At 52.6% G+C, this 22,803-nt stretch overlaps 1 protein-coding gene across 14 annotated transcripts in view; it reads right to left on the bottom strand.

Annotated features, from left to right (window-relative positions):
- Positions 1-7,517: 7,517 nt before the first annotated feature.
- The window catches only part of SMARCA4 (SWI/SNF related, matrix associated, actin dependent regulator of chromatin, subfamily a, member 4), a 100,922-nt gene continuing 85,636 nt past the window's right edge, over positions 7,518-22,803 (bottom strand). For 9 of the 14 annotated variants that reach the window (XM_054463906.2, XM_054463910.2, XM_063657816.1 and 6 more), the window contains 5 exons: positions 11,829-11,937; positions 11,314-11,415; positions 10,305-10,437; positions 10,003-10,145; positions 7,518-8,012 (listed from right to left, as the gene is read on the bottom strand). In XM_054463906.2, coding sequence (XP_054319881.2) covers positions 7,980-8,012; positions 10,003-10,145; positions 10,305-10,437; positions 11,314-11,415; positions 11,829-11,937 — 520 coding nt within the window. In that variant the 3' untranslated portion in view covers positions 7,518-7,979. The remainder of the gene's footprint in view (positions 8,013-10,002; positions 10,146-10,304; positions 10,438-11,313; positions 11,416-11,828; positions 11,938-22,803) is intronic. The other 5 variants (XM_063657815.1, XM_063657817.1, XM_063657818.1 and 2 more) reach the window with 1 other exon arrangement.

Here is a 22,803-nt window from a genome sequence, read left to right as displayed (position 1 = left end):
GTCTGAAGGCTCTGAGGGAGACTCGCCACATGAGGTGTTGCAACAACAGGCCCCTGCGCATGCCAGTGTCTAGAAGTATGTGGTGTAGAATTTTAGCTGAGGCTTAGAGAAGGCTGGGCAGGTGCCAGGCTCAGCTGACCAGGCCCCCTTGTGCATTGAGGAACTGCAAGAGTTTAGAACCCTCTGGCCACATGGAGTGCAGCGTGGGTGGAAGCGGAGAAAACAAGGAGTTGACCATGCTGGTCTAGGCCAGCCATGAGGCTGAGGCTGGTGCAGGTGAAGGTCAAAGGTGGAGAGAGAGGTGGGTGGGTTGAGGGGATATTTAGGAAGAAGAATGAGTGGGTGAGCGGGGGATTGGCTGGTGTGGCCTGATGGAAAGGGATGGCAGCTGACATGGACTCCTTGTAGGCCAGTGGCCACTTGTGAGGTGGGGACACAGAAGCAGAATCAGACATGGGTGGATCGGGAGGAGCTGGGCTCTGGACACCTCATTCATATTAACGCTCCAGCAGGTAAGAACTGTTTTTTTGTTTTTTTTTGAGTCAGAGTCTTGCTGTGTCGCGCAGGCTGGAGTGCAGTGGCATGACCTTGGCTTATTGCAACCTCCGCCTCCCGGGTTCAAGCAATTCTCCTGCCTCCGCCTCCTGAGTTGCTGGGATTACAGGCATGCGCCACCATGCCCGGCTAATTTTTGTATTTTTAGTAGAGATGGGGTTTCACCATGTTGGCCAGGCTGGTCTCAAACTCCTTGCCTCAAGTGATCCACCCACCTTGGCCTCCCAAAGTGCTGACATTACAGGCTTGAGCCACAAGGCACAACCAAGAACTGTCTTATTTCAGTAGAAACCTTTGAGACCATGACAGAAACTAGAATCCAAGTATGCTGTTGACCAAAACATTGGTGAGGAATCAAGAAGAGATTCTGGCCAAGCGCAGTGCCTCACATCCTATAATCCCAGTAATTTGGGAGACTGAAGTGGGAGGATCCCTTGAGCTCAGGAGTTCGAGATCAGCCTGGGCAAGATAGTGAGACCTTGTCTCTATTCAAACATACAGAAACTGGGCCAGTACTTTCGGAGGCTGAGGCGGGCAGATCACTTGAGGTCAGGAGTTCAAGATCAGCCTGGCCAACATGGCAAAACCGCCTATTAAAAATACAAAAAATTAGCTGGGCATGGTGGCACGTGCCTGTAATCCCAGCTACATGGGAGGCTGACGCAGGAAAATCGCTTGAACCCGAGGCAGAGGTTGCAGTGTGCCAAGATTGCACCACTGCACTCACGCCTGGGCAACTGAGCAAGACTCCACCTCAAAAAAAAAAAAAAAAAAAAAGAAGGGATCTGCCCACCTCGGCCTCCCAAAGTGCTAGGATTACAGGCATGAGCCACCACACCCAGCCCAAAAAGTGGCTCTTAAAATGGCCAGGCAGCTGGGTGCGGTGGCTCATGCCTGTAATCCCAGCACTTTGGGAGGCCGAGGTGGGTGGCAAGAAGTCAGGAGTTTAAGACCAGCCTGGCCAACATGGCAAAGCCCTGCCTCTACTAAAAATACAAAAATTAGCTGGGCGTGGTGGTGGGTGCCTATAATCCCAGCTACTTGGGAGGCTGAGGCAGGAGAATCACTTGATCCTGGGGGGAGAAGTTGCAGTGAACTGAGATTGCGTCACTTCATTCCAGCCTGGGCAAAAGAGCAAAACTCTGTCTCAAAAAAATATATACATATACAAAAAATAAAATAAAATAAAATGGCAAGGTGACCTCACCAGCTTGGGGAATCTCTTAAATGCCACCCTTCCCTCCCCCACTGCCAAGGGTAACAGCAGCAGTTCAGGCTGTTGTGTTTGGTGTGGGTCCTGACACAGCTTTCTCTAAATGTGATGTACAAGTGACATGGTCCAGAACACATATCCAGGATCCAATGTGTGTCCATCTTGCTGGACATTTGCTTCACTGTGCAGCCTGCTGTTCTATCCTCAACAATGTTCTCAAGATCTTTCCATGTTTAATTAGATCCCTGTCATTTAAAAAATTATTTTATGATGTTCCAGTACTGTTGCTGCCTAACAGCTTAGTGGCTTAAAACAATGTGTTTATTAGCTCTCATGGTCTCCATGAGTCAGGAATGTGGGAAGGGCTCAGCTCAGTGGTATGGGCTCAGGGTCTCTGATGCAGCTAGTGACAGCTGAGGGCTAGGGCTGGGGCAGCCATTGCTTTCTCTTCCCGTGGTCTTGGTGGCCTTATAGCACGGGCTTGGTTGGGCTTCCTCACAAAATGGCAGGCTCCAGGAAGTCAGGCTGTTATATGGCAGCTGGTGATTCAAGAGTGAGTGTTTGAGCAAGCAAGGCGGAAGCTGTGCTTTCTGTGACCTACTCTTAGTAGTTACTTCCATTGAACTCTGTTGATTACCAATGAGTCCCAAGTCCACCCAAACTCCAGGGAAGGAAAAGGAGACTCCATGACTTGATGGAAGCAAGACTCTAGGAGAGGCTGGGTGTGGTGGCTCACGCCTGTAATCCCAGCACTTTGGGAGGATGGGGCAGGCGGATCACCTGAGGTCAGGAGTTTGAGACCAGCCTGGCCAACATGGCAAAACCACGTCTCTACTGAAAATACAAAAATTAGCTGGGCGTGGGTGCGCGCCTGTCATCCCAGCTACTCGGGAGGCTATGGTGCCACTGTACTCCAGCTGCACAACAGGGCGAGACTCTGTCTCAAAACAAAACAAAAAGACTCTAGGAGAGCCAGTCTAGATGGCTGGATGGGAAAGCACGTGACCCCCTGCCACATATGATGTCCCATATTATTCTTCCCACCCCTTCCTAGTCCAGGCCATGTCAGGTCCCATCATGCCCTGACCATCCGGCATTTCAGCTTTAAGGTCCTGCTCACTCGTGTCTTGTGGAAGCCTCTCCTGACTCCTGGGGACACACGGACCTGCCCGCCATTGCTTAGTCCACCACCTGGTTCCAGGCGCCATTTCAACCTTCAAGTCTCAGGGTCCTTGCTCCAGACCCCAGAGCAGGTGGCAGCCCCTGAGGAGTCTCATGCCCCCCAAACCCGAGCTCAGATCTGTGTAGCCTTAGGCCAGTGGCTCAACCTCCCCAAGCTCCACTTGTGTCATCTGGGAAACGGGAATGAAGTCCCCCAGCCCTTGGGGTTGTTGGGAGAAGGGCACTGGCCAGCGGGAGTGAGAGAGAGAGGAAAGGCCTGCGAGAGGGGCAGGTGCAGAGAGCAAAGGTCAGGAAGGGCAGCAGCCAGCCAGCAGCTGTCACCAGGTGACACGGCTGGAGGCCCCTGGCTTGGGGCCACTGCCACATGGGGACCAAGCTGGTTCCAGGCCCTCAGGCCAAAGCCGATGTCTGAGACTTGAGTCAGACGGGCCTGCAGCCCGGACCACTCATCTGCACCACAGCTAACATGTTCCTGTGTCCCTATGACATGGGTTTTGCACAGGTGGACACTCAAAGTTATTTCTGTAGGCTCCCCTCATTTTTCTTCTTAAAAATTTTTTTCCTTAAAAAAAATTTTTTTTTTTTGAGGCAGGGTCTTCCTCTGTCTCCCAGGCTGGAGTGCAGTGGTGGGATCACAGCTCACTGCAGCCTCGAACTCCTGGGCTCAAGTGATCCTTCTGCCTCAGCCTCCCAAGTAGCTGGGACTACAGATGTGCACCACTGTGCCTGGCTAATTTAACTTTTTTATTTTTGTTGAGATGGGGGGGTCTCTATGTTGTCTAGGATGGTCTCAAACTCCTGGCCTCAAGCAATCTTCACAATCTTCCTGCCTCAGCCTCCCAAAGTACTGGGATTATGGATATGGGCCAACATGCCCAGACTAAGGGACTTATTTTTAAATTGGCCTCATCCTGAAAACCATGAAATCATAGGTTTGGTGAGCTGGTTTTCCATAAACGTTAAAATACATTCTGGGTGGCTCACATCTGTAATCCCAGCACTGTGGGAGGCCAACGTGGGCAGATTGCTTGAGCCCAGGGGTTTGAGACCAGCCCGGGCAACATGGCAAAATCCTGTCTCTACTAAAAATACAAAAAAATTAGCCGGATATGGTGGTACACGCCTGTAATCCCAGCTACTCAAAAGGCTGAGGTGGCAGAATTGCTTGAGCCCAGGAGGCGGAGGTTGCAGTGAGGCGCAGAGAGGCGCATAGCGCCGGCGCAGGCAGAGATCATGTCACTATACTCCAGCCTGGGCGACAGAGCAAGACCCTGTCTCAAAAATAAATAAATAAAAAAAAAATAAATTATAATATATTAAAATAAAGCCAAAGCTATTGCAACAAACGAAATGTGGATTTTCCCAAATGGTGGAGTGAGGATCTTGGCAAATCCTCTCCCTAAAAGCAACAATAAAGCTAAACAGAATTGTCCAAAGCAACCATCCCAGGACTGTGAAGATCTGGTCAAAGGCGTTCACCCAGTGAGGAAATGTTTATTCCAGAAAAACTACTGAGTGGCAGGGAAGAGCAGCGGGAGGTGATTTTTGCCTGGGGCTGCTCTTGGCCTGGGCCCCCAGCTCCAGCCAGGCCATGAAAATCAGCAGCCTCACTGCTGGAGGGCCTTACTGTTGGAAGCTGCAGGGATCTCGGCGTGGAGTGAACCAGGAGGAGAGGGCCAAGGTCATCAGCTGGCCTAAGGATGAAACAGATTGGTAAACTAGCCAGAAATGGAAAAGGAGGTCGAGACAGAGACTGCCCCAGTTGGCCCCAGGTATCCCTAGGGGTTTGGGAGGCCACGTGCAAGCGCAAGAGCACATATGCCCTGGAGAGAGCCTGATGCACATCTCCCTGCCCAACAGAGCTGAAGTGTGTGCCCTGATAGGACCCACAGGCAGAAAGCAAAGGTAGGGCCAGCCTGCAGACTGTCCGGGCAGAGGCGCTGACTCAGCATTTGGGCCCCCCCTCCCCAGGCTCAGCATATTTGGGCACAAGTTCTGACCAACCACCGACTGACGTCTCAGCTCGGCTGACCCAGGGGTGACTCCTTCTAAATAAAAATGAGAATTGGGCCAGGCGCGGTGGCTCACGCCTGTAATCTCAGCATTTTGGGAGGCAGAGGCAGGCAGATCACTTGAGCCCAGGAGTTCAAGACCACCGTGGGCAACGTGGAGAAACTGTCTCTACCAAAAAAAAAAAAAAAAATTAGCTGGCTGTGGTGGCACAAACCTGTAGTTCCGGCTACTCGGGAGGCTGAGGTGGGAGGATGGCTTGAGCCCAGGAGGCTGTAGTGAGCTGAGACTGCACCACTGCAATCCAGCATCAGTGATAGCGTAAGACCTTGTCTCCGAGGGGAAACATAAAGAAAGAAAAGAAAAACAAAAATTAAGAACAAAACGAGGCCAGGCACGGTGGCTCACGCCTGTAATTCCAGCACTTTGGGAGGCCAAGGTGGGCAGATCACCTGAGGTCAGGAGTTCGAAACCAGCCTGGCCAACATGGTAAAATCCCGTCTTTATTAAAAATACAAAAATTAGCCGGGTGTGGTGGCGGGTGCCTGTAATCTCAGCTACTCCAGAGGCTGAGGCAGGGGAATCACTTGAACCCGGGAAGTGGAGGCTGCAGTCAGCCGAGATCACACCACTGCACTCCAGCCTGGGCGACAGTGAGACTCCATCTCAAAAACATAACAAAATTAAAAACAAATAAATAAAAATACAATGTCTACTTTCTGACAACAAAAGCTTGCCAGACATGTGAAGAAACAGGAAAGTGTGACCTACGCTGAGGACAAAAAGCAGTCAACAGAACCCTTCTGTGGAGGAATGGGTCCGGACGTTGGACCTAAAGCCTTCAAAGCAGCTACTAAAAATAGGTTCAAGCTGGGCTGGGCGGTGCACGTCTGTGGTCCCAGACACACTGGAGGCTGAAGAGGGAGGATCATCTGAGCTCTCGAAGTTGAGCTACGATCACACCACTGCACTCCAGCCTGGGCAACAGAGCAATACCCTGTCTTGATTAAAAAAAAAAGTAGGCTGAGGCAGGAGGATCACTTGAGCTCAGGAGTTCAGACCACCAGCCTGGACAACAAAGCCAAACATTATCTCTACCAAAAAAAAAAAAAAAATTAGCCAAGTGTGCTGGTGTGCACCTGTGGTCCCAGCTACTCAGGGGGCTGAGGCAGGAGGATCACTTGAGCCCAGGAGGTCAAGGCTGTTGTGAACCGTGATGACACCACTGCACACTAGCTTGGGTGACACAGCAAGACCTTGTCTCAATTAAAAACAACCAAAAAAAAAGGTTCAAAGAGCTAGAAGAAACCATATCTCAAGAATTAAAGCCAAGTATGACGACAGTGACCCACTAATAATGGCTCTTAATGAATAGACAAAAATGATAAGAATTCAAATTGGTTAGGCACAGTGGCTCACGTCTGTAATCTCAGCACTTTGAAAGGCTGAGGTGGGTGGACTGCTTGAACCCAGGAGTTTGACACCAGCCTGGGCAACATTACAAAACCCTGTCTCCACCAAAAACAAAAACAAAAATTACCTGGGCATGGTGGCGTGCACCTTTAATCCCAGCTACTCAGGAGGCTGAGGTGGGAGGACTGCTTGAGCCCAGGAAGCAGAGGTTGCAATGAACCAAGATTGAGCCACTGCACTCCAGCCAAGACTTACTGTAAAAAACTCAAAGCACGGTAGCTCATGCCTGTAATCCCAGCACTTTGGGAGGCCAAGGTGGGTGGATCACTTGAGGTCAGGAGTTTGAGACCAGCCTGGCCAACATGGTGACACCCTGCCTCTACTAAAAATACAAAAATTTGCAGCTGGGCGCAGTGGCTCATGCCTGTAATCCTTGCACTTTGGGAGGCCAAGGCGGGTGGATCACCTGAGGTCAGGAGTTTGAGACCAGCCTGGCTAACATGATGAAACCCATCTCTACTAAAAATACAAAAAATTAACTGGGCATGGTGGTGCACCCCTGTAATCCCAGCTACTCAGGAGGCTGAGGCAGCAGAATCACTGGAACCAAGGAGGCTGAGGTTGCAGTGAGCCAAGATCATGCCACTGCACTCCAGCCTGGGTGACAGAGACTTTGTCTCAAAAACAAAACAAAACAAAACAAAAAAACAAAAACTCAAATTATGTTCTGGATTTGAAAGGGAGCAGGCGGCTCCGTCCCTTCCCTCACTGACCACCTGGGCTCCCATTATGCCCTGAGCTTCCTCCATCATGGCCCCGAGAGCTCTATGTGGCGTCTGCCCATTTCTGTGAGGGTCTCCCCAACCCAGGCTTGGCCATGGGCAGGGAACGGACGGAGCTGCCTGCTGCCTGCACTGTAGGTCTCAGCTGAACAAATGCTGGAGACCTGCAGTGGCAAAGGCCACATGTGTGACCAGACAAGTCCTCTTCCCCTGCCGGGGCCTCAGTATCCTCCTCTGTGAAACGGGCCCCATGGGTTCTGGTGCCAGGAGAAGGACAGGGACCTGGACATGAGGTGGCCCCCACCACTCCTGCTGGCAGAAACCCGGGGAGCCAGGCACGAGTCCACCTGCAGGCAAAGCTGTGCATTTTGTTGTTGGTTTTAATTTATTACTGTTTGACATCCAGTGACACTGACATACCCTCGCCGGGCCCCCGGCGAGTCTGACCTGTCCAATAAAATACAGTACGAGGAGTGGACGGTGACGCACATGCATCCACACTTAACTACAGTGACTCCAAACTGCGGCGCAACAGTACTGCCAGCAAAGGAAAAGAAAAACAGGTATCGTGTGTTCCCCAATTCGGAATTCTCTCTCTCTCTCTTTTAGACAGTTAATGCTGTTACAAATGCTACTGATGCCAGGACAGGGCCAGTCACAAACAGTCCTACAGCTTCTCTGCTGTATAAATATGGAAGATTCTTTTGTTTATACAGTTTTACTCCAAGTCTGAAACTACGTCTGCTGCTACCCGTTACTGCTAAGGCCTATGCCGTCTCGGCTCTGGAACGAGGGGCTCGGGGTCGAGACTGGAATGTCGGGGCTCAGTCTTCTTCGCTGCCACTTCCTGAGCGGTCCTGGAGAGGGGACAGGAGGAGAGAGTGTGCGTTGGCCACCCCTGCCAGGGCACCTTGCCAGGGACCTGCCAAGCTTTAAATAAACTTGCTCAAGAAAACACTGATGCAGGCCGGGAGTGGTGGCTCATGCCTGTAATCCCAGCACTTTGGGAGGCTGAGGCGGGCGGATCACGAGGTCAGGAGATGGAGAGCATCCTGGCTAACACGGTGAAACCCTGTCTCTACTAAAAAATACAAAAAATTAGCCGGGCGTGGTGGCGGGCGCCTGTAGTCCCAGCTACTCGGGAGGCTGAGGCAGGAGAATGGTGTGAACCCGGAGGGCGGAGCTTGCAGTGAGCCGAGATCGTGCCATGGCCACGCCCAAACTTCATGTTTCTCTATAGGACGAGTCCCTGTGACCACACTCGGCCCTCTCGGGACCTGAGAGGCTCCATGTGCCTTCCCTGCTCTGTCCCATGTCACCTGCCTGGTCCTTGGCCCCTGACCTACAGCTTCCAAACCATCTTGGTTCTTCCTGTGAAAGATCTTTGCTCTTTCATATATATATATGTATATATATATATATACACACATATACATATATACATATACACATATACATATATACATATATACGTATACATATATACGTATATACATATACATATACACGTATATATACATATACATATACGCATATATATACGTATATATACACATACGCATATATATACGTATATATACATATACGCATATATACATATACGCATATATATACGTGTGTATATATACATATAATATATATTAATATATAATATATAATAATATATAATATATATTATATAATATATAGTTATTTATATATAATATATAGTTATTTATATATAAATATATTATATATATAATATATATAATATATTATATATATTATATATATAATATATAATACTGTATAATATATATACATATAATATATATATTAAAAAAAATATATATGTATATATATTTTTTAAGACAGGGTCTTGCTCTGTTGCCCAGGCTGGAGTGCAGTGGTGCTATCACGGCTCACTGCAGCCTCGACCTCGCAGGCTCAAGTGAGCCTCCTGCCTCAGTTTCCCAAAGTGCTGGGATTACAGGTGTGAGCCACTGGACCTGGCCTCATAAAACCTTTTTAAACAGCCTGGCATGGGCCATAAAACACCCTGCTCTGGATTAGGCAAGAGAGACAGCATCACAGCCCAGACCCTCCTGCCTGACGCAGGGGCCTCCCCTCCCCATGAGGACTTCGTGAATGTCTTCAAAGGTCACGTGCCTCTTTCGTCAGACTCATTCCCAGGCACTGAAATTTGTTGCTTCTCTGATGACCAAATGGCATTCACTGGGCTTCAGTGGGAACCAGGCGCTTCAGTGGGGGCAGCCCCCCAATCCATGCAACCTCCTTGCTTTGCATAAGAGGAAACTGAAGCTTGAGAAGCAAAGTGACCTGCCAGGTCCCACAGCCAGGAAGGGCCAGAGACAGAGGTGAGATTATTTAAAGCCAGCAAGTGGATCTTCTCAGGCTCCCCACTGCCCCCCAAAAACTATCCACTGTGGGCTTGGCGTTTCTGCCCATTCTCTATGCCACTGAGGAGACAGGGCACTGTCTGGTGGGTCCCCAATCCTAGCACCTCCCACCCGACCCTAATCAAGCCCTGGCCTGCCCAGCCTCAGCTCAGGAGCCCTGGTGCCCTGGGACCGCCTGTTGCCTGTCCTGAGACCTCACGTGTCCCCCAGTCCCCAGACACCCACGGGTATTGAGAGCTGGTTCCAGGATCACACAGGCTTGGCTTTGAGTGGCAGCCCTGCCACATACTGGCTGTGTGACCTGGGGTCAGCCATGGCAGGTCAAGCCTCAGTTTTCCCACCTGCAGCGTGGGGGAGTGGGAGCACCGCCCCACAGGGCTGTCCCATCAGGGCCCTGGGATGCCTCCTGCCACACGCCAGCCCTGCCTGCTCGGGGGCCCGGCCTCACCTCCTCTTGTTCCTCCTCACTGTCGTCGTCACTCACGACCGGCTTGGCTCGGGACCCTCGGCTCGGCCGCCGCCGGCCGCCCTTCAGCCGGTCCTGTGCCTTCTCCTTCCGGCCAAGCTTGATCTTCACTTTGACGGACCGAGCTGGAGGGGACCGGGAGGGAAAGACAGCCTTGAGCTCTGGGAATGCAGCACCCCCACAGCAAGGGGCGTCTGGGAGCCGGGAGGGCTGTGAAAAGCTGGAGCCTTGGGGGCTCTTGGGCCAGCGTGAACCACGGCATCCTGAACCCCCACGGGACTCACATTCGGATTCGGAGCCTTCCTCCTCGCCCTCTTCCTCCTCCTCACTCTCCTCGCCTTCACTGTCATCCTCCTTCTCGATTTTCTGCCGCACGCTGGTGAAGACCGACTGCAAGACGATGGAGTCTTCATAGATCTGGGTAGAGACACCAGGGGCTTGAGTGGATGGGCCCGACTGGAGGGCTGCCTGCCCAGCCCTGGCCCCAGCCCCAGCCCCAGCCCCAGCCCTAGCCCTGTGTTGCCCCTGGACAGCTTATCAGTGGCCAACGCGAGCCTCAGTGGGTCGGGGCTTCAGCCCACCGAGGGTGGAAGGCCCTCTCCATAATCTTCCTCCATAGGGGCCCCAGAGAGCATCAGACTTCTGAAATGCTCCAGGGTGAAAGGTCAGGCACACTGGTTTGGGAATGGCTGCAGGTGCCTCCCTCCTTCTGCACAATCTCTGAGGTCTGCAATAACATTGGAAATGCATGCCCCTTGTTGAAGCCAGCATCCTTCTCAAACTCATCAAAGTCAAGTCTTTTTTCTGAGAGGCATCAATCCCGAACACACTTAAGAAAGTCTGCCAAGCTGAGGCTGTGTGCGCGTCAATTCTACCACAGGAAAGAACACACCATAGGGTTCCTTTGAAGGGAGTGTGCCCCAGGGAATTTAAAATAAAATTCCAACAGACAGAGGACTCTGAGTCTATTTCTTCTGTTGTGCCTATCTTTATTTTCTTCGGTAAATACATACTGCTTTTGTAATTGCTAAAATATCCCAAGTTGGAAATTTTAAATTTTTTTTTTTTTTTTTAAAGACAGGGTCTTGTTATGTTGCCCAGGCTGGTCTTGAACTCCTGGCCTCAGGTGATTCTCCTGCCTTGGCCTCCCAAAGTGCTGGGATTACAGGCACAAACCACCACAGCTAGTGGGACTTGTTTTTAACCCATCAATTCAGAAGGGAAGGAGGGGCGGGTTGGTTCAAAGCCCAGCTGTGGGAGTGGCCCATCCCCAATCCCCAGCGGTGCCCTCACCAGGGAGCCCTCCAGGTTGAAGGTCTGTGCGTTCTGGCACAGCAGCATGACGTCCTTCTCTAGGTCGTTGAGGCTGCGGTACTTGTGGTTGCGGATGCGCTCCTGCAATGGACGGGAGGAGCAGGTCTTACCTCAGGACCCCGCCTCGCCTACCCGCAGGCCTGGCTGTGTGCTGGGGACCCCACAGGCTAGGATTCCTTGTGCCTATGAGGATGTGGCCAAAGCCCCAGCCTCGGTAACCTGGCTCACTAGGCATGGGAATTGCGTAGACTGAGGCCCAGCACTAAGTGAGCGGGACCTTGAAGGAACACCCAACACCGACTGCCCACTGACAACCCTCAGGACACCCCCAACCCTTACAAGGAACCCCAAAAGCCCACGACCAGGTCCCTAACCAGGCAGCCCAAGGCACCGCCCAGGTGGTTTCCGGTCATTCTGCCCACACACCACAGCTCTCAGATGGGGGTGCCCCTGGGTCAGACTCCCCTCCGGGAAGATGCGGGGCACAGGGTCACCTTTATCTTCTTGAAGTCCACGGGCTTGCGGATGAGCTCGTAGTACTCGGGCAGCTCCTTTCGCGAGGGCAGCTGGATGAAGACCTCGCTGAGCTGACGTCCACTGCTGCTGCAAGGCAGAACCGGCGGGTATCACCCCCGAGCCCACCCACCCGGGAGCCCCCACCCCACCTCAGCAGGATCCCACATTGTTTGAGGATGAGAAATTCAAACTCGGCTCAGGAGCTATTTCTTGCACGTGTGCTTTTTTTTTTTTTTTTTTTTTTGAGACGGAGTTTCGCTCTTGCTGCCCAGGCTGGAGTGCAATGGTGCGATCTCGGCTTACTGCAACCACCTCCCAGGTTGAGGAGATTCTCCTGCCTCAGCCTTTGGAGTCATTGGGATTACAGGCATGCACCACCATGCCAGGCTAATTTTGTATTTTTAGTAGAGACAGGGTTTCTCCATGTTGGTCAGACTGGTCTCAAAGTCCCGACCTCGGGTGATCAGCCCGCCTCAGCATCCCAAAGTGCTGGGATTACAGGTGTGAGCCACCATGCCTGGCCTGCACATGTGCTTTCTTGTAGCTTCTGGAACATTTCCCAGAGACAACCACACAAACAGGCCTGTGATGCATTTTTGTTGTTGTTTTTTTTTAGACGGAGTCTTGTTCTGTCGCCAGACTGGAGCGCAGTGGAATGATCTCGGCTCACTGCAATCTCTGCCTCCCGGGCTTAAGCAATTCTCCTGCCTCAGCCTCCCGAGTACCTGGGATTACAGGTGCCAGCCACCACACCCGGCTAATTTTTGTATTTTTAGTAGAGACAGGGTTTCACCATGTTGGCCAGGATGGTCTCGATCTCTTGACCTCATGATCTGCCTGCCTTGGCCTCCCGAAGTGCTGGGATTAGAGGCAGAAGCCACTGCACCCGGCCTGGGATACATCTGGATCTCTGCTCTGTCCTCGCTGGGGACTGATCTAACCCCCTGAACACCTCAGGAAGTGCCCTCGTGCACTCAGCACAGCGACGGTGATGAGATGCTGCCAGGCCTCGTGCACAGCGCTCCCAGCTCTTACCCATACCTGAGCCTGGCTCAGGAGGACAGGGTGGGTGGGGACAGAAGCTCTGAGAGCTGACCTTGCTCTGACAGAACCCAGCCCACAGGCTGGGAAAATGAGAACGCATGGCCAACGCGCTCTCCCCTCTGCTTTGGCCCAGAGGAAGGGCCTAGCCAGGGAACGGCCCCAAGCAGGGAGTCACCAGGCAGACGAGGCCTAAAAGCGGCCAACAGGGCCTGATGGGAAGGAGGAGCTGAGCTTGGGTCCTGATAACTCCAGCTGCCTCATCAGCACCGCTTCTTTCCTTATGTTCTTTTCCAGAAAATTCCAGAGGGCAATGCAGCCTGCCCATGCCACTGGCTGGCCCCACCGTCTGTCTGGGTGTCCTGAGCACGCCTTGTCTTGTTTCTGTTTACCATGCTGGAAAATGGCAGCGACAACATGGTGGCTTCCTTGGTTCTGTTGCTGGGGGGTCCTGATGTCACCAAGGGGCAGACAGGCCAGGCCTGCCTCCAGGAAGCTGCTCGTGGGCAGGATCCCGGGAGGCCTCCTGCTTTTTTGGTGTTTGTGTGCCTCACGAAGTCCCTGACCCAGCTTCTAACACGAGAGCCTCCTGAGATGCAGACGTTACACACGGGAGCCAGAATCCTGTCCCTGCACCTCCCCTGGCCTTGACAACCGCCATCATCCCCCCCTTGCTGGGCCAGCCACACTTTACACACACTAAACTCTGAAGCAGGCACCAGTGCCAGGCCAGCCATGCTAAGGAAATCGAGGTGGGAGTGAATTTCCTGGCCTGGACACAGCCCGCCTTGAGCCTCTGCCTTCCAGGAGTGTCCTTCCCCCACGTGTGCTCATGAAATACATCTCCCCATCTCCTGCCAGGAGGTGTTTTTGGTCCCGGGTGTGGGACCAGCTGGTCCAGCATGGGAGCACATACCCTTCTAAGACTGTGTTCCCATCGTGGGCCCTCCCTGGAGGCACAGGCTTCCTTTTTCTTATGAACGGTCTGGTGGCCGGCTCTGCCACAGGCAACTGTTGGTAAACCCAGTCCACAGGCTCAGAAAATAAGCACACACAGTAGATGCGCTTGCTGCTCGGTGACCCTGGAGAAAGACACGACTCCCCTCTGAGTCGGGAAATGTGTGTCCCATCTGCAGCTCGGGCAGAGCGGGCCTGTACCTCTTCCCTCTCCTAAGCCGGCACGTCCTGTTCTCCACTCTACAGAATTTTATAAGCAAAGAGCTCTCCTCTCTCTTCATGATGGCAGCATCCACCCTATACCCGTTACAATAAGGCACAGCAAGAGCTCAGCTTTACACTGTGAAGCAGGACATACAGCACAGGCAGGGGCAACCCCAATGCGATAGTCTCTTCTATGAAAAGCAGCACGCTTTGCCATTTTCCATTCTATTACATTTTTAAAGAAATGCCAGTTGTAGGTCAGGCATGGTGGCTCCGTGCCTGTAATCCCAGCACTTTGGGAGGCCCAAGTGGGAGGATTGCTTGAGCCCAGGAGTTTGAGACCAGCCTGGGCAACATGGCAAAACCCCATTTCTGTTTGACTGGGGGAAAAAAAAAAAGTCAGTTTTGTGATCCACTCAGTACCCTTAGTGGCCAGCAAACAGTGCAGACCCTTGGCTTGAAACGCCCTGCCCTGTGGCCACGGGGGGCTTGCTGCGCACTGTGGCCTTGCCCTGGAGGGCAGCTCCCTAAGCAGGGAGCCCCGGAAGTGAGACCCCAGGGCTGTGACAGCAGAAGGCTTTATAATAGCACCCCACCACCCCAACACCCACCTCCATCAGGCTAATGAGAAACAGCTACAGGAAGCAAAAAAAAACAAGGTGCGGCTGGGCGTGGTGGCTCACGCCTGTAATCCCAGAACTTTGGGAGGCTGAGGTGGGTGGATCACGAAGTCCGGAGTTCAAGACCAGCCTGGCCAAGATAGTGATACCCCGTCTCTACTAAAAATACAAAAATTAGCCGGGCGTGGTGGCAGGCACCTGCAATCCCAGTTACTCGGGAGGCTGAGGCAGGAGAATCACCTGAACCTGGGTGGCAGAGGTTGCAGTGAGCCGAGATCGCACCACTGCATTCTAGCCTGGGCGACAGAGTGAGGCTCTGTCTCAAAAAACAAACAAAAACAAAACACAAAACCAAGGAACAAGAGCACCCCTTTCCGGACCTCTAGGAGAATGACCTTCTGGATGAATCAAGACCACCCAGCTGCCGATCTGAGGATTCCACTCTGGTGCAGAGTTCCCTGGAGGTCCCGTCCTCAGGCTTTGCTGCAGCAGGCAGGGTGCTGAGAGCCTCCCTCACCTCTATATTAAAGAGGGACATGCCGCAGCCTCCCCTCACTTGGAATGAAACTCGGAGTCCTCCGGATAGGCGCCACCACCTTTGATGTCAGTGCCCCTAACTCCGCTCCCATGCTCATGTCAGGGCCTACAAAGGGGAGTCCACCCCCATGGGAATGTGGGCTCTGACCTCATCTCAGGGCAAACATCACCTCCTCTGACCCCCACACACACCCAGCCCACACCTCTTAATATCTGACTTAACACCAATGCACACATCATGCAGTGGCGTGATCTCGGCTCACTGCAACCTCTGCCTCCCGGGTTCAAGCGATTCCCTTGCCTCAGCCTCCAAGTAGCTGGGATTATAGGTGCACCATCACACCTAGCTAATTTTTGTATTGTTAGTAGAGACGGGTTTCACCATGTTGGTCAGGCTGGTCTCGAACTCCTGACCTCCTGATCTTACCCACCTTGGCCTCCCAAAAGTGCTGGGATTACAAGCTGAGCCACCGCACCTGGCCCAATGCACAGATCTTAAGCATGAGGCTAAAGATGTGCTCCTGTCAGTCCTTCCCCCAGGGATGATCCTGGACCGAGGTTGGCTGCTTCTTCAAGTTGATGATGCAGAAACACACAGGGGAGCCCCCAAACCTGGCCTGGCCTCCTGCCTCCTTGCTCTCCCTGTTGCCGAGTGCAGCAGCAGGTCCCGAGGTGGGCACACACCAGCCATGCCCAGTTCCCGCTGCTGGGCATCTGGGCTGTGCCCAGGGTTGGACACCAGGAAGCAAGTGTCTGTGGACACTCAGGAGCAAGTGTTTAGTTTGCAGTTCTCCTAGGAATTTATCTGGGAGAAGATACTCTAGGTCACAGGGTGGGGAAATGCTCTACTTGGGAGATACTGAGCCAGCGTGAGTGGTGCTTGTCCTTGCAGCCATTCTACAATGTGGCCCTAAACACGTTTCCTTGTTGTGCAGAGAAGCCAAGTGCTGCTTCACAGACTCTTCCAAGCAGCGCCTGTTCCCATCTTTGGCCCATTTCCTTCCCTGGGGAGTCCTTTGTTGGAAGCACTATTGCAAACACCTGCTGCAGTCTAGGAATTGTCTGTTTCTCTTCTCTCTTTTTACAGACACGGTCTTGTTCTGTTGCCCAGGCTGGAGTGCAGTGGTGCCATCCTAGCTCACTGCAGCCTCCAACTCCTGGGCTCATGAGATCCTACTGCTTCAGCCTCCCAAGCAGCTAGGACTACAGACACATGCCACAACACCTGGCTAATTTAAAAAATATTTTGTAGAGATGGGGTCTCACTAGGTTGCCCAGGCTGGTCTCAAACTCCTGGGCTCAAGGGATCCTCCCACATCAGCCTCCCAAAGCACTGGAATTACAGGTGTGAGTCACTGCGCTCAGCTCAGTGTAAATATTTGAGGCTTGCTGGGCCTGCCTCTGTTGCAACTGCTGAGTTCTGCCACTATTCCATGAAGCGAACCACAGACAATGCAGAAATCAGTGGGCTTTGGCTGCGTTCCAACAAAACTTCATTTATCAACACTGAGATTTGAATTTCTTTCTTTTTTTTTTTTTTTGAGACGCAGTCTCACTGTCACCCAGGCTGGAGTGCAGTGGTGCAATCTTGGCTCACTGCAACCTCCACCTCCTGAGTAGCTGGGATTACAGGCACCCGCCACCATGCCCGGCTAACTTATGTATTTTGAGTATAAACAGGGTTTCGCCATGTTGGCCAGGCTGGTCTGGAATTCTTAAGTTCCAGCAATCCACCAGCCTTGGCCTCCCAAAGTGCTGGGATTACAGGTGTGAGCCTAGGTTCCATTTTTTGGAACTCCTGACCTCAGGTGATCCGCTCACCTCGGCCTCCCAAAGTGCTGGGATTACAGGCATGAGCCACCGTGCTCAGCCTCCAAGTTCAGTTTTTAAGAAACCCTGATCTCACTCCCCATCAAGAACCCAAGTTTGGAAACCACTTAGTTTGATGCCCTATATCTGGAGGCAAGAACCTGAGCATGGCAAGAGGCAGACGCCAGATGAGAACCCAGGTGTGGCTCCCGTCTCACGTGCCTGTGCTGGCTGCCCCAACACTGCGAGGCGGGGACTGGCCTTTTATACGACGAAATGAGAGCCCTGTGACAAAATCTATTACACATGGCACCACCCAGAGCATTTCCCAGTGCCAGGGGAAGATGAAAAGGAAAGGCAAGCCCCAGCTCCCCTACGCCGCAGGCAGGTGCAGTCGGTCCTGAGTGCGGGGAGGCCCATGGCCACTTTCTGCAGGGCTGGGGGAGGGCAGCTTGAGAGGCGTTCGCTCTTTTCTGAATTCATCACTACTAGTGTCCCTGTTGTCACCACAGCAGGTCCTGGAATCCTGAGTGGCTCTGAGTCAGAAAATGCCTCAAGTCCTTTCTGAAGAGGCAGAAATCACAGGATCCCGACATTGGGCAGTGAGCAGGCAGGGGTGCCCTCTGGGCTACCAGGAGGAAAGGGTGGGTGTTTGTAGGGGCCGTTGGCTCAGAGAAAGTGCTGCTCAGTATGGCCAGGTGGAGGAAGGAGGGTGTGGACCCTCCTTCACACCCCCTGGAGCCCCACATGACAGCCTTTCTTCCTGCTGCTTTTTTTTTTTGAGACAGGGTCTCACTGTGTCGCCCAAGCTTGAGTGCAGCGGTGCCTCCAACTCCTGGGCTCAAGTGATCTTCCCGCGTTGGCCTCCCAAGTAGCTGGGACTACAGGTGGATATCACACCTCGTTCACCTTTCTATTCTTTGATCTAGCTATTTCCTGACTTTATTTTAAATTTGCCTATTGTTGATGTTTCACAGTCACTCAATCTTGTCTCCTGACCTTATTTCTTTTTTACTTCCTTTTTAAAAGCTGCTTTGAATCTTCTACTTCATCCCTCCTGTCTATGATCATCTATTTTTATTTATTTTTTTATTTACTTACTTATTTTTGAGACGGAGTCTCGCTCTGTTGCCCAGGCGGGAGTGCAGTGGCACAATCTTGGCTCACTGCAACCTCTGCCTCCCGGGTTCAAGCGATTCTCCTGCCTCAGCCTCCCTCGTAACTGGGATTACAGTCAAGTGTCACCACGCTCGGCTAATTTTTGCACTTTTAGTAGAGACAGGGTTTCACCATCTTGGTCAGGCTGGTCTTGAACTCCTGACCTCGTGATCCACCCACCTCAGCCTCCCAAAGTGCTGGGATTACAGGCCTGAGTCACAGCACCCGGCCTCATCTGCTATTTTAATAAACATTTCCAGCCGGACATGGTGGCTCACGCCTGTAATCCCAGCACTTTGGGAGGCCGAGGCAGGTGGATCATGAGATCAAGAGATCGAGACCATCCTAGCCAACGTGGTGAAACCCCATCTCTACTAAAAATACAAAAATTAGCTGGGCGTGGTGGTGCATGCCTGTAGTCCCAGCTACTCGGGAGGCTGAGGCAGGAGAATTGCTTGAACCCAGGAGGCAGAATTTGCAGTGAGCGATCAGGCTACTTGCACTCTAGCCTGGCGACAGAGTGAGACTCTGTCTCAAAAAAAAAAAGGAAACATGTTCCCACTGTGTTCCCTCAGATGACTGCAGCACAGGCTCACTGAAAGGAAGGGCCTCCTCAAGGCAGGGGGCTGCTCCAAGGGAGGCCAGGGCAGGAGGGAAAGGCACCAGCGGCTCCCCCAGGCCTCCTGCTGCCAACTCCACGCACCTGCACCTCTGTCTCTAATTGTCCTGTCCTAAGCTTTTCTTAAACACGCCATTCTAGTTTTCAGACTCATTCTTCTAAACCAGTTGCCTTGCTTATTTGTGTTGTGTAAAGGTCTCTATCACTGAGGGGGAGACTTGGGGGTAGGGCCAGACTCACAGAGGAGGGGGAGCTTCTTCCAGCAAATCCTGGGGCAGGCGCAGAACCCCAGCGCGGCTCCACAGGGAACCCGACCGCAGGCTGTGTGGGCAACTCCATCCATGACTTTTGGGCCCCCTGAGCCCTCTGCCATGGTTATGTTGGACCCAGTGCCCTGCACCCAGCCTATGCCCATAAATGGGCATGCCTGGGGCTCACGTGCTTGGTGCCCTCATCCAGCCAGTGCCTGCACAGCACCAGGGTCCAGGCTATGTGCCAAGCAGACCATAGACCTGGAACCTCAGGCCAAGGGCAAGACAGCCCTGAGGAGCCCCCCTGTTCCCAAAGAATGGCTCCCACTCCTGCCTACCCTCCACCTGCACCCGTCCCTCAGGGGCCCTGCCCTGGGGGCTTGGAGGAGTATGACAAACACTTTTAAGCCCTGGGATGACCTCTCCTGCAGAATGTTTCAGGCAGGCCGACAACCTATTTCATTGTTTTTCTTGCACAAGGTACAACCACTCAACTCTGAAGAGCCAGGAGGGACAGTGCTTGTGGAAAGGCAGGGAAACAGTGCAGACAGGCCTTCAGCAGTAGCAGCCAGCCTCTGCCAGACCCAGGCCAAAGCTGTCACCACGAATTGGCAAGGCAGCAGCTCACGCCCTGGGCTGGGGACCATCGTCCCCTCCCACAGTGCACACGGTGCTGGCCTCTGGGCTGTGTGCCTGGCCACGTTATTTCAGTCAGGCCCCTGTGCTGCAGACGTGGAGACTGACGCACAGAGACAGGTGTGGAGCGCAGATCTTCACTGCATTCAAGTCCCTCCTACAGTAACCACAGGGCTGCTGCCTCCAGGCAGTGGGGAGTGGGGATGGAACCCAGAGGGCCCGCCCGGTGGGGCCAGAGCTCTTGTGAGGCTTAGCTGCAGCAGTCTGGCTCCGTCACCGTCTTTCCGAGTTGCCCGAGCATAGTCTGCAGCCACTGTGCCCCTCTAGCCCTGAAACTGTGCACGTGTCTCCTGACCTCAGCACAAGCATCAAGTTCAAGTTCAACACCACTGTCTACCACATAGTCTTTTTTTTTTTTTTTTTTTTTTTTTTTGAGATGTAGTCTCACTGTCACCCAGGCTGGAGTGCAGTGGTGCGATCTTGGCTCACCGAAACCTCCACCTCCTGGGTTCGAGCGATTCTCCTGCCTCAGCCTCCCGAGTAGCTGGGATTACAGGCGAGTACCACCATGCCTGGCTAATTTTTGTATTTTAATAGAGACGGGGTTTTGCCACCTGGGCCAAGCTGTTCTCAAACTTCTGAGCTCAAGTGATCGGCCTGGCTTGGCCTCCCAAAGTGCTGGGATTACAGATGTGAGCACCTGCGCCTGGCCCGCATGGTCTTTGATGTAGCAGCATCTCTGCCCCATCACTGTCGCAGGCAGGCTGGTGGCTGGCGGGGTGGTCTTCAGCAGGCTGCTGGCTGAGCCCACGTGGACCAGCAGATGCCCTTCTCTGAGCCCTTACCAAGGACACCAAGGGGGTACCCCGATACATATGCGGCCTTGACACTTGGACACAGTGCCCCAAATGCCTCAGCCACCAGCTGCCGACTGCTATAAAGAACTCAGGGAGGGAGGCGGAGGTTGCAGTGAGACAAGACTGTGCCACTGCACTCCAGCCTGGGCTACAGAGCAAGACTGTCTCAAAAAAAAAAAAAAAAAAAAAAGAACCCAGGGAAGAAGGTATCAACTGGCAGTGCACAGCCCCACAAGCCCGAACCTGACCCGGAGCCACAGAGAACGTTTCTGCATGTTCTGATTTTAAAGTAAAATCTCCTACATGTAACTTAATTTCTTAATTTTGGTTTCGATTTCTGGCAGGTTCCTCAATGTGGTTTGAGATTTCAAACCACCAAGGAGAAACGCCCTTGGCTAAGGGCAGGTGTGTGGCCCAGGGCTCCTGTGAGGCCCCTGGTGCTGGCACAGCCGCACTCAAGCCCCTAGCCTCCCTCCAGCCTCTGCATGCACTGTGTCCTCTCTGCCTGGGACACTTGTCCCTCTCCTCTCAGTGGACACTGCTCACGCTTCCTGTTCTGCTTATGTGGCCCTTCCCACTGGAGCCACCACAAGCTCCTGGACAGCAGAAGCCAGCACTGCCCGCACGGTACCACAGAACACTCCAACCTGTTCCCACTGTGGCCCCTGAGCAGGAGGGGCATGTCACTGCACTCTGTGTATACAATGTAAAGGACCGTGGCTGTGACAGCTGGCAGTGCCACACTCTGGGGCCTTGGGAGGAGGGGCCTCATGGCTGTGAATCTGAGTGCAGAAGAACAGAGTATAAGATTCCCAGGCAAGACAACTGTACACGTATGATGAGGTCAACACAGAGGTCACGTCAAACACAATTCTGCCAGAATAAAACACAAACTAGGGGGCTGCAAGTATCTCCAACGATCAAAAGCAATATTTGAAAAGATTCCACCTGACAGGAAGGGCGTCCCTGCCTCTCCAAAAGGGTCTGGCCCCAACACAGCAGCGGGTGCCCAGTTGAACCACTTCTGTTCTCAGGTGTCGCCACCTAGAGAGACCATGTGGCTCCCACCTGCAGTCATGGGCATACTCTCCAGCTCGGCGAGGCAGGCTCCTGACACCGAATCCAGAGGACAACGTCCTGTGTAAACTCTTTGAATTGTTAGAACTCAGGTCTACATAGATGCCAGTCTCTTTTCAGGCTTCACATTTAACTCAATTACAGAGCTGAACTATTTAGAGGGTTCTGGAAAGCAAACTAAAAAACAAAAATTCTGGCCAGGCATGATGGTGGTGTGCACCTGTAATCCCAGCTACTTGGGAGGCTGAGGCAGGAGAATCACTTCAACCTGGAAGGTGGAGGTTGCAGGGAGCCGAGATCGTGCCACGGCACTCCAGCCTGGGTGACAGAGTGAGACTCTACTTCAAAAAAAATAAAATAAAATAAAAAATAAAAATAAAAATACATTAAAAAAATAAATAAAAATCCAATTAAACAAAAAAGTTTTCCTTTCTTTTCTTGGAAAGGAGCAATTGAAAGTTGGAGACAAAAAAGTGAGCTGTTAGCTGTGTCTGACTTTATTCCATTCAAGCTCTTCTCAGCCTGGTGCAGCTGTGTGGGACCAAGGAAGGGCCGAGTGACATGAGCACCACCTGCCACGCAGTCGGTGGCGTGGAAGCTTCCAGGGGTCTGACAGATGTGTCATACAGAATGTAACTTCTAGCCAATGATGGGCAAATAATAATAATAAAAAAGAATGTAACTTCGCCCCAAATGAGGTCTGGCTTTTGCCTAGGGCTCCTGGGAGGTGATCTCTGAGCCCTTAGAATGTCACACCTAATGGCTGTCTTTGTTTATGTGGTGTCTGGGACCAGTCCTAGGTTGGGGCTTTGGGCTATGTAGTTTCTGCTCAGCCCACAGAGGGGCTGGAGATGGAGGTGAGCCACATGGGTAACCAGTTGTGTCTTTGTGACCAAGTCCCAATAAAAATGCTGGACACAGGGTGGGTGCAGTGGCTCATGCCCGTAATCCCAACACTTCGGGAGGCTGAGGCGGGCGGATCACTTAAGGTCGGGAGTTCGAGACCAGCCTGGCCAACATGGTGAAACCCTGTCTCTACTAAAAATACAAAAATTAGCCAGGCGTAGTGGCGCAAGCCTGTAATCCCAGCTGTTCAGGAGGCTGAGGCAGGAGAATCACTTCAACCCAGGAGGCAGAGGTTATAGTGAGCCGAGATTGCACAACTGCACTCCAGCCTGAGTGACAGA

Source organism: Pongo pygmaeus, chromosome 20, assembly GCF_028885625.2.
Source record: "Pongo pygmaeus isolate AG05252 chromosome 20, NHGRI_mPonPyg2-v2.0_pri, whole genome shotgun sequence".
NCBI classification, from domain to species: Eukaryota; Metazoa; Chordata; class Mammalia; order Primates; family Hominidae; genus Pongo; species Pongo pygmaeus.
Note: the sequence above shows the minus strand (reverse complement) of the source record. Positions and strands in the feature narration are given on the sequence as shown.